This window comes from Danio aesculapii, chromosome 7 (genome assembly GCF_903798145.1).
Source record: "Danio aesculapii chromosome 7, fDanAes4.1, whole genome shotgun sequence".
Taxonomy (NCBI): domain Eukaryota; kingdom Metazoa; phylum Chordata; class Actinopteri; order Cypriniformes; family Danionidae; genus Danio; species Danio aesculapii.
In genome coordinates this window covers 13,226,955-13,239,394 of record NC_079441.1, presented here as the reverse complement: position 1 = coordinate 13,239,394, position 12,440 = coordinate 13,226,955, and the positions used below count along the sequence as shown (strand labels likewise).

Genomic DNA, 12,440 nt, shown 5'->3' with positions numbered 1-12,440 from the left:
CGCCAGTTAGAAAACTTTATAGTACAACAATTCTAAACGTAAAACTGTATTATTTCTGGCACGTTTGTAGTTGTGTAGCAAGCAAAACGTGTCATATTTTATGCATGCGAGGATCACTGGTCTCACTTTCTCACGCACTTTGTCCTAAAGCTACTACTTAGAGGTTTTACACCTATTATTATTAGAGGAATTACACCTATTACTAAGCCATACTTGCATGCTATTTCAGAGCGAATATTCAGAGTAGCATAGTAAACAATATAGGGAGCACGTCACAGGTTGTCACTGTTCAAAACTGAACCAATGTGAATATTAAACCAACTTCAGCTCAGTACAGCAGGCTAGGCAGAATTGCGCTATTTACTAATGTTTTGTTGTTAAACTAAATAAAACTCTACATTATCGATGCTGTTAAAGGTCCCTTATGAAACTGAAAATAGTCACAACAATCTTTCAATGTAAGATTTCAGTGGCGGAACAACACTTCTAATGCCTTACCCAGAATATAAAAATACATATAAATACATTTAGATAATTCAATCATTACTATTAGAATGTGAAGAGACGTTCAACCAGCACAACAAAACATGTTTCTGAAAACAATCACCTACTGCACCTTTATCTTAAAAAGTGTAGTTGACATAACATGTGTTAATACCTTACTCTCTCTTTTTTCTTTGACGAATTGCAGTTACAACGATTCAAAGAAGACGTTGCAGCGAGTGGCGTTAGTTTGGGCACACATGCAATAGAACAGGCCATCGAGCAAACCAAAGCCAATGTTAAATGGGTCTCTGAAAACAAAGCGCAAGTGATGGACTGGCTGATCCAACAGTCAGCCTGAATGCATTCTCTCAATCCAAACATTTTTGCTATTAAATATTTTCCGACTATTTTATAGATTTATATAATTTTGAAAATGATTACACAGAAAAGTTGTAAGCAAGATGATCTTTTGTTGTGTGCACTTGATTAAAATAAAAATGAAAAATGTACATATTTTGCTGTATTTTATGACTTGCCTTCCATCACTCAATATGTATATACAGTATGTGTGTATGCATTCAAATATTTAACACTAAACTAATAAAATTGTGTTTATCTTCACTAATTTAGTTATTTTGGACTGTCATTTATGATCCAACTCTCAGTCCTAATAAATAGTTTTGTCTAATAGTTGGAATTTGGTGTTTTTTGTCATTTTTATACATTTATAAAATGTGTGCATATTTTACGTTTACGTTTAGTTATGTGTTCAAACCATTTTTGAAATTAAAAGATAGATATTTGCTTCCCAATGCTAATTTTAATAATTAAAATGGACCAAAATCATTAAAATTAGGGCCAATATTCTGTTATTTTGAATTGTGTACTGCATTGGGTATGTTTTCAACACAAGGTGTACTTAAACATTGTGCACATTGTTCATGTAACATTTCTAAACCTTTTTACATACATTATACTATACAGCCTATATTGTTTGCAAAATAATGCAACATTTTCTATATTAACTGAAATATATGTAAACGGCACATATAGGGCCAATGTTTTCTTTACAAATATTATTGAGAATATTCCATATTCTATGCTAAAACATAAAACTACTTAGCTAACACTTTAATCTCATATATAAATCATATAAATAGTTTATGGCTGTAATTTACAGTAGGCTATTTATTAAGTAATAATAATAATAATAATAATAATAATAATAATAATAATAATAATAATAATAATAATAACTGTTATTATTATTATTCATTCATTCATTCATTTTCTTTTGGGGTAACCACAGGGGAATGAACCGCCAACTTTTCCAGCATATGTTTTACGCAGCGGATGCCCTTCCAGCTGTAACCACAATCATTGGGAAACATCCATACGCACTCATTTACACACATACACTACGGGCAATTTAGCTTACCCAATTCACCTATACCACATGTCTTTGGACTTGTGGGGGAAACCAGAGCACCTGAAGGAAACCCACGCTAACATGGGGAGAACATGCAAACTCCACACAGAAATGCCAACTGGCCCAGCCGAGGCTCGAACCAGAAACCTTCTTGCTGTGAGGCGATTGTGCTACCCACTGCGCCAACATTCTGCCTTTCAATACTATTACTGAAATGAAAAACTGAAGAAACACACAATTTGCACAAGTAAATATGTACACTCAATGAATGGCCTCAAACAACATGTGGAAATCTAATAACTAATATTGTACATATTACTTCAAAAAAGACAAATCCAATAGCAATGTGCACCATAAACCCAGCTCAAGATCTAACAGCACAATAAAGCATTACCAGGCATGCTTGAATCATTCTTCTGTGCCATTAGGGACTCAACAGAGGAAGTGAATAAGACATGCACAAATGGGAGGAAGGGAGGGTGAGGAAGTGATGCATTATTATGGTGTCTGAAAGCAGCTGCAGACTTGTCACCTTTAAGACTCTTATAGTACATATAATGGACACTGAAGAACAGCTGTCACTCGTGCCACTTATGAAGCTATACACTTTAAAAAAACTATTTTTGCTGCTTGTTCAACTGCTTATTTAAAATGAGCTGAGCCAACACAATTTCTGTTTTTGCGAGGGACAACTTATTTATTTTATGTTCAATCCACATGAATTTGGAAAAACAATTATGTTAACTTAATCGGTTTGTGTTGGGACAACATGAAGGAATTGTGTGGAACCCTGCATTTTTACAGTGTATAACTGAAAATATAGCAAAATCACAATATAGGAATTGTGTAGAACCCTGCATTTTTTACAATGTATAGTAGAGCTGTGCGATTAATCGAAAAATGTTGCGATTAGCTAATCGCAAGAGGCTGCGATATGAAATATATATAAATTTAATTTCCCTCACGCAGAGCAAATGCGTGACTGCCGTCTATTTGTGACAGCCTTAGCCAATCGAGTGAGCTCATTTTCATTTTGCCCAATCAGAATTGCGCAACCGAACTATGCCGAAAGCCCACCATAAAAACAAACAAATAGGAGAACACAAACAAGTGGGATGATGGCGTCTGCCGCTTCAGAAGCATTAGCCTCTTAAGGCCCAAGGTGTTTTTTTACGTGCATTTTTTCTTTTTCTTTGCTATTTGGGTTTATTGGAACCTAATTAGAATAAAAATCTAAGTATCATCTTTTGAGAAAAATGATGTCCATATATGTGGACTCGTGGTCCGAATTTACATAAAACAATTTTTCCTGAATTTTTTATGCATATTTAACATATAATTTTTTTTTTAACTTGCTTTGACTATCAGAGAGTAAAAACAAAGTTTTTTCCCATTTTGGACAGTTAAAAATAGGGTTTGGGACATTTCATATGCTACAAAACAGTTGCATGATGACACCGTATGTCTGTAAAAAAATATAAAACATTCAAAGTATTTTAAATAGCTACTTGAGAGCTAAAATGTGTATGTGGCACATATGTGGACACTTAAGCCCCAGGAGGTTAATAGACTAATTAATATCAAAGAAAAACATTACGTCGGTAATATGGGAATATCTTGGTTTCAAAGTCACATACACTGAACAAAATCAGGTAATTTATACCTGATTTAATATATATATAAAGTCACATGGCTTATTAAGAAAATGCATTTACCAAAAAAAAAAAAAAAAAACAGAAATGGCTCTCTGCTGAAAAAAGGTTCCCAACCCCTGCACTAGGCTATTGCGCCGCCAAAAAAAAATCTTTCATTTATAATTCATCTGGCATAGACGTGGCAGATATGTTGAGGTTTTAAGAGAATTAAGGATATCATGTTTCATTGACACTTGTGTGTTCATCTAAATCAGAAAAGCCCAAAGCACATAATTTGGGAAATTTATAAAAGAAAAATAATTCAAATGGGGTAATAATTCTGACTGTACACTGATATATCCAGTTGAAGTCAGAATTATTAGCCCCCCCCTTTGAATTTTTGTCTCTCTTTTAAATATTTCCTAGATGATGTTTCACAGAGCAAGGAAATTTTCACAGTATGTCTGATAATATTTTTTCTTCTGGAGAAAGTCTTATTTGTTTTAGTTCGGCTAGAATAAAAGCAGTTTTTAATTTTTTAAAAACCATAATAAGGTCAAAATTATTAGCCCCTTTAAACTATATATTTATATATTTTTGATAGTCTACAGCAGTGTTTCCCAACCCTATTCCTGAAGGCACACCAACAGTACACATTTTCAACCTCTCCCTAATCAAACACACCTGAATCAACTTAGCAGAACATTAGAAAAGGCCCCAAAACCTGAAGTTAATGGGTCAGATAAGGGAGACATCCAAAATATGTACTGTTGGTGTGCCTCCAGGAACAGGGTTGGGAAACACTGGTCTACAGAACAAACCATCGACATACAATAACTTGTGCAATTACCCTAACCTGCCTAGTTAACCTAATTAACCCAGTTAATCCTTCAAATGTCACTTTAAGCTGTATAGAAGTGTCTTGAAAAATATCTAGCAAAACATTATGAGTTATTAAAACTATTATGTTTAGAAATGTGTTAAAAAATTCTCTCCGTTAAACTGAAATTGGGGAAACAAATAAACAGGGGGGCTAATAATTCAAAGGGGGCTAATAATTCTGACTTCAACTGTGTGTGTGTATGTATATATATATATATATATATATATATATATATATATATATATATATATATATATATATATATATATATACACACACACTGAAATTGTGAAAACAAACTTTTATATGTAATTATTCGCAATCAATTTTTCCCAGCACTACAAAAACGAAACAAAAAAAAAAGTGGTATATTTATAAGCATGCACAAGGCATTAGAAAATGAACTGTGTACAACTGTGCACTCTTTTATAATGCAACAGCATGCACCCCAAACACTTTCATTTTCTCATAATATAAACTGCAGCATCAACTACACACCATATGAACGGTCGTCATCTGAAAAGCTTTAACAATGTTCAGTTGATCTTTGTAGTCTGAAAGACACATCAGACTCCAGCGTTTCAGAAGAAGAGTCCCACAGAGCTGTGTTTACAGTGTGAGGGGTATTAAAGCATCTCACCTGGAGAGTTAGTTTACTCTGCTGTCCACATTAATGCTCGCTCTGCAGGGGAGTTTCCTTAAACGTGTCGATTACAGCGTGAAATGACCATCAGCTGTCTCTCATTAGGATGCTGCTTAAAGAGACAGCTCACCCCAAAATTTAAATGTGCTGCTAGTTTACTCACCCTCAGGCTATTTAGATGTAGGTGTTTTTGTTTTGTTTTTCTCAGTAGAACAAAAACAAACAGCCTAAAATTTGGTCTTTGGTGATTCATAATATGCAAGTCAACAGCAATAGTTTGAACAATTAAAAACAGCAAAAGTTAAGTTTCTGATCATACTTTGAGGTCTTATGGAGCTTTACAACAGTATTATTACTAATAATAATACATTTTATTAGTAATGTGTTTTCTAAACCCCAAAGCCCTACAACAACAGAGAAAAATCAAACATGAAATAAAATTCAAGGATTCAAAATAGAAAAATTTGTTGTTGTTTTGTAAATTATCAAGTATGAATTGCCTGATTGCCTTAATATTTATTCCAATTTATTAACAATTTAGATATTCTCCACTTGTTTTAAACAAACAGTTACATCAGTTTCTTTCCTCTGATAACATAAGACATAAAATAAGATATTATAAAAACACAGGTAACCAAGTGAGGTTTATTTATAAACTAATTTCAAGAGGATCACGTGCTGTAGGAGCCATACATTGTAAATTGGCGATTGGCCACAAGGTGTCAGTACTAGACTATATAACTGTGGCTTCACTGCATGGAAGAGAGCGTTGGTAGGAAGCACACAGTTTTTGACCGTAACGTAACTTAACGTGACGTGAAGTAACTCAACTCAACTTAAGGTAACAGAGAAGTGTGCATATAGATTAAGGAAGAGTGATGAAGTAATTCTGTTGATTGGAAAATAAAGACGTTTTTATTTGCATCTATTTTGCCTATGGACTCTGACTTTACGCGTTAAAAACTTGCTCACTCTACCAACAATAGCGGCAATTGGAAGCCGCTACACGTGCTTATGATTTATCACAGCCAGTCTCGTATTAAGCTAATCAGTATCATCCAATCATATGAGCCATAAGCTACTATAAATAACCACAGTTTTCAGTCCACTTTATCTTCGTTTGGAAGAAACCCCCCTTCCTCCCCATTCTCCTCCTTCACTATAGATCGGGCGGCACGGAGGCCCAGTGGTTAGCACTGTTAGCCCCACAGCAAGAACACTGCCAGCCCTGGTCCTGCCAGGTCGGTAGGTGTTTCTGTGAGAAGTTTGTATATTCTCCCCGTGTCCGCGTGGGTTTTCCCCGGGTTCTCCGGTTTCCTCCCACCATCCAAATATATACATCATGCATAACAATCAAGCATTTGTCTAGCCCCCTTTTTTCCTCACGTGTTCCCTTAGCTACTGCAGACGGGGAGTTCTGAGATCCACCGAGCTCAGGCTCCCCTCTCGCTCTGCAAACGGGAGGAAGCCACGGGCTCGAGGATCCCTTGAGCTCAGGGCTCTCTCCCGGGACAGCATGCCAAACAAGCTTTTGATGAATCATCAGCCAAGTGTGAACTCTTGAAACCCTTGTTGGTCCATATTGACTTCCACAGACTTGTTTTCTCTACAATGGAAGTCATTAGAAACCATCAACATTTTGGTTACCAAATTTGATCTTTTTTTTTTTTTTTTTTCAATTTACCAATTGAATGGTTTTCTCAACTTAAATTTTTTTTTGGGTGAACTGTCCTTTAACTGGACCTGCTTTATGGTGTGTGTTGTTTCCAAGTACATAATATGGAATAATTTGTATATAAAGTATAAATAAATAAATAAGATGACACAAGTGATGTTATATTTTTCATGGCTTTATTTGCCGGAAAGCTATAGAAATCATAAATATGGACATCATTTTAAACATATAAAAATATAAATAGCTGTACAGAGAAATTTACAGAAAATATATAACGTCTTTTATTTCTATTAGCAAACAAACATTGCACAAATTATTATATCTGCATCCATATTTTTTTTTAGATCAGTTTTGGTCAGCACTGTCCATGGAAAAAATTGTGCTGCTGGGAAAACCAGATGTCTAGAGCTGGGAATGAATGGAAATCACCTTCGACTGGATTCTGAGTCTGGAAAAAAATAGAGATATCAAGTTAAGAACTGTGTTTAAATTTAATTTGATTTTTAAATACAAAAAGCATTTATTATTATTATTTTTTTTTTTTTTTTTTTTTTTTTTTTTTTTTTTTTCTTCACTTCCGCCTTTAGTGAAGTTTTTTTTCCCTCTCCGCTGTCGCCACTGGCTTGCATGGTTCAGGATCTGTAGAGCTGCGCATCGTTGGATTTGCTCTTCAATATTTGGACTCTCAGTAGTGATTATTAAACCACACTGAACTGAGCTAAACTGAACTGAACTTAAACACTACAAACTTAACTACACTGTTCCTATTTACTGTGACCTTTTATGTGAAGCTGCTTTGACACAATCTACATTGTATAAGCGCTATACAAATAAAGGTGAATTGAATTGAATATTATTATTAAAACACATTTACACAGCACAACCACCTGGATTATTAAAGTGAACCAGAGCTAAATCTGACACTAGAAAGTTACAATTAAATAAATAATAATAAAAAAACACAACTATTTAGCAAAAAGTAGTTGTTTTTTATTCTTTAAACTATTTAAAAATGTAGCAAAATTTAAATGTAAACACAAACCGCAAAGCTAAAAATTACTCACAAAATTAATGAATTGCTGCATCCCAAATGGCACACTATACACTTATGCACTTCCACACTCAACAGCATAGTATATGTATATGGTGTTGTCCCAAGTGGACACTAACAGTTTTTTTTTACTAAGCGGAAATTGAAACTGTTTCCCTGATGATGTTTGGAGGTTGCCAAATTAGTAAAATAAATGACCAAACTATCAAATAATATCCAGCTGCACACCCACAAACCCACACACGTTTCAAGCACACACAATCCAGCACACACGATCTAAGCAAACCATATATGTTATGATGGATGTCGTTTAAGTCGTATAAACAAATCGTCATCAATATATGCTTATATGTACTGTTAATAAATATTGTATACAATAAACAAGTGTATACTATTTCACAACTATGGCTATCGAGACTGGCGAATAATGGCGAATTAATTTTTTCCGATCGCCATTTAATATAATAGACTGAACAGTTTTTTTAATCAGTTATCATAGATGATCAATCATTATTTATCTGACAGTGTCAACATAGCAGATACTCGGTTGCTGGCTTTGCTTAAACATTTTTCAGAGATATATAAAAGATCTAAATTAGACAGGTTTAATTTATATAATGGATTCATTATAATGAAGGAAATAGTAGCAAGTTAATATAGGCTATAATACATCTTTATATGTAACACAAATCTTTTTACATTTAATAAATGTATAACACTATATTAATATTTACTCCAGCGATGGAATAGTATTTAATTGCTTAATTTTCTAATAACTTTTAATAATGATTTCTCACAACAAATACTATAGTAATTTATAGTAAGTAATTTATTGTTTTTAAACTATAAAGTACTGGGATTTTTTGGTAATTATAGTTGTAACTAATATAGTAATACAAACAAATTATTTCTTCATTCATTCATTTATTTTCTTTTCAGCTTAGTCCCTTTGGTCACCACAGCAGAATGGACCGCCAACTTATCCAGCACATGTTTTACACAGAAATACCAACTGACCTAGCCGAGGCTCGAACCAGCGACCTTTTTGCTGTGTGGCGACAGCACTACCTACTGTGCCACTGCGTTGCCCACAAACAAATTAACTGCTAATAATTAATAAAAAAAATTAATTAGTAAAAGTTTAGTAAAGGATAATGTAGTTTATTAGTTTATAACTATATTAGTTTTAAATTATTAACTATAGCAATTCATTTTAATGCATCACATTACTGTTTGTTTCCTATATTTTACTACAAAATGATCTTAACTAAGTATGACAACATGTTTTAATTGTTTAACCAATTATTTTTTTAGTTCCGGCGACGCAGTGGCACAGTAGGTAGTGCTGTTGCCTCACAGCAAGAAGGTCGCTGGTTCGAGTCTCGGCTGGGTCAGTTGGCGTTCCTGTGTGGAGTTTGCATGTTCTCCCTACGTTCGCGTGGGTTTCCTCCGGGTGCTCCGGTTTCCCCCTTAGTCCAAACACATGCGGTACAGGTGAATTGGGTAGGCTAAATTGTCCATATTGTATGAGTGTGAATGAGTGTGTATGGATGTTTCTTAGAGATGGGTTGCAGCTGGAAGGGCATCTGCTGCGTAAAAATATGCTGGATAAGTTGGCGGTTCATTCCGCTGTGGCGACCCCAGAATAATAAAGGGACTAAGCCGAAAAGAAAACGAATGAATGAATAATTTGAGTTCCAAAACTGCACAGATGTTAAAATGATTGTTACGATTTAATAATGAAATAATTACTGAAATGGGAAACCATAAACTTTTCAGTCTAATGAATGACAATCATAACACGAGCGGTCTCGATCGCCATACTTGTGAAATTCTGTAGGAATTCCATCTTTAACCATAAATGGTTTGCTTAGATTGTGTGTGCTAGATTGTTTGTGCCTGAAATGTGTGTGGGTCTGCAGCTGGATATATTTCAAACAACCAAATAATACCTGCCATGAGTATAACCGCATTCACCATCGGGAGGCAGCATAATCACTCTCGTAGGAGAATTTTGCTTTCGCAAATCAAAATAAATAAAGTAATCCAATATCAGTGTCCGAAAGCTCTGAAAGTTTCTAACATTCCACACTCCTTTTTAATGAATAAGTGCATCATACGGGTATTTAAAATGCACTTTTTCTTTTTAGAGTTTTCAGTGTGAATGCACTACTTACAATATTTATACTACAAAATAGCGTAGCAAAGTGCATAAGTAATACCTTATTTATACATATTTAAATATTCCATAATAATAATAAGGAGTATTGTTAAAAAAGTAATAATTTAACTGTTTAAAATAGTCAAATAGTACCAAAGTAGCATTTACACACCTCATAATAATAATAAAAATAATTAAAAAAATAAATAATAATGATAATATGTTTGAAATAGTCAAATAGTATCAAAGTAGCATGTACACACCCGATAACAACAACAACAACAACAACAACAACAACAACAACAACAATAATAATAATATAATGGTTTAAAATAATCAAATAATACCAAAAAAATTGCATACACACCTGATCACAGCTTATAGACATAAACTGCTGAGCTAGTAAGCTTTGAGAAGCCAAAGAAGCTGCACTGAAGTTGTCAAACACGCTTGCAGACGAATTGATAACCTCGCCCTCCGCTTCACAAATCTCCTCATCTTCACCGCATCCAAGCTGATCAGATAAACAGGAGATGTACTGTATGGCGAGCCGCAGCGTCTCGATCTTGGTCAATGTTTTTCCCACTGGAGCCACAGACGCAGGCAGGAACGTTCTGAGGTGATGAAGAGCTTTGGTCAGATCCCTCATCCTCAACTTCTCCCGCTCGCTTGCAGTTTGCCGTTTGACTCCAGGAAACTTTGATCTGGGACGTCCGGTTTTCTTCGACGGCTGGACATCTGTCTTCTGGGTGCCTTTTGTGAAGATCTGAGGCGGCAAAGAGTAAGCCGGTGGAGAAAAAGCACAGGAATCGATGGAGGAGGTTGGAGAAAGGCTGCCGGTGGAGCTGTAATAACCAGCATCTGATACAGCAAAGCTCTGGTTTTGAGAGTCTGGCAGGAAAACGCCACAGTTTTGGAGCTGAAGAGAAAAGTTGGAGGCATCCATGGCTGTAGAGCTGAATGGGGTTGTGTTTGACTGGGTTTCTGGTGTATATATGTGCTTTGAGAGGTGCGATTTGTCACCTCGGAGGATTTCAGTCAGGACTTGAGAGGAGACGTGACACCTGAAGTAGGGGGTCTGTGGGAAAAAGCAGCTTCTACAGCCTCAGATCAGAGAGAGAGGTGTGAGGCTCAGAAACTGCCCAAGCACAGCAGCCTTCACACATTACATGACATTATGGATGGGTTGGTGGATGGATGAATGGATGGATGGACAGACAGACAGACAGACAGACAGATAGACAGACAGATATATAGACAGACAGACACACGGACGGTCGGACGGTTGGACGGACGGACGGACAGACCGACGGACAGACACACGGACGGACGGACGGACGGACGGACAGATAGACAGATAGATAGATAGATAGATAGATAGATAGATGGATGGATGGATGGATGGATGGATGGATGGATGGATGGATGGATGGATGGATGGATGGATGGATGGATGGATGGATGGATGGATGGATGGATGGATGGATGGATGGATGGATGGATGGATGGATGGATGGATGGATTGATGGATGGATATAGAGAACTATAGTCAGATGGATGGATGGATGGATATAGAGAACTATAGATGGATGGATGGGTGGATGGATGGATATAGAGAACTATAGTCAGATGGATGGATGGATGGATATAGAGAACTATAGACGGATGGATGGGTGGATGGATGGATATAGAGAACTATAGACAGATGGATGGATGGATATAGAGAACTATAGTCAGATGGATGGATGGATATAGAGAACTATAGACAGATCTATAGAACTATAGACAGATGGATAGAGCTATAGGCAGACGGACGGACGGACGGACGGACGGACGGACGGACGGACAGACGGACAGATAGATAGATAGATAGATAGATAGATAGATAGATAGATAGATAGATAGATAGATAGATAGATAGATAGATAGATAGATAGATAGATAGATAGATAGATAGAATGATGGATGGATGGATGGATGGATGGATAGATAGATGGATGGATGGATGGATATAGAGAACTATAGACAGATGGATGGATGGATGGATGGATATAGAGAACTATAGTCAGATGGATGGGTGGATGGATGGATATAGAGAACTATAGACAGATGGATGGATGGATGGATATAGAGAACTATAGTCAGATGGATGGATGGATATAGAGAACTATAGATAGATCTATAGAACTATAGACAGATGGATAGAGCTATAGGCAGATGGATAGAGCTATAGGCAGATGGATAGAGCTATAGGCAGATGGATGGATGATGGATCGGACGGACGGACGGACGGACGGACGGACGGACGGACGGACGGACGGACGGACGGACGGACAGACAGACAGACAGACAGATAGATAGATAGATAGATAGATAGATAGATAGATAGATAGATAGATAGATAGATAGATAGATAGATAGAAAGATAGATGGATGGTTAGATAGACCTATAAACAGATGGATAGAACTACGGACGGA

The 12,440-nt window shown here is 36.0% G+C and overlaps 2 protein-coding genes across 2 annotated transcripts in view; one reads left to right on the top strand and one right to left on the bottom strand.

Annotated features, from left to right (window-relative positions):
- The window catches only part of anpepla (alanyl (membrane) aminopeptidase-like a), a 28,840-nt gene extending 27,775 nt beyond the window's left edge, over nucleotides 1-1,065 (top strand). Inside the window, exon 19 of the mRNA XM_056461063.1 lies at nucleotides 692-1,065. Within this exon, the coding sequence (XP_056317038.1) occupies nucleotides 692-844 (153 nt within the window). The 3' untranslated portion in view covers nucleotides 845-1,065. The remainder of the gene's footprint in view (nucleotides 1-691) is intronic.
- Nucleotides 1,066-7,105: 6,040 nt separating this feature from the next.
- mespaa (mesoderm posterior aa) lies at nucleotides 7,106-10,908 on the bottom strand. The gene is made up of 2 exons (XM_056462948.1): nucleotides 10,330-10,908; nucleotides 7,106-7,198 (listed from the first exon to the last, which is right to left on the bottom strand). Exons 1-2 carry the CDS (start codon nucleotides 10,906-10,908, stop codon nucleotides 7,106-7,108), a joined length of 672 nt encoding a protein of 223 aa, XP_056318923.1.
- Nucleotides 10,909-12,440: the final 1,532 nt, after the last annotated feature.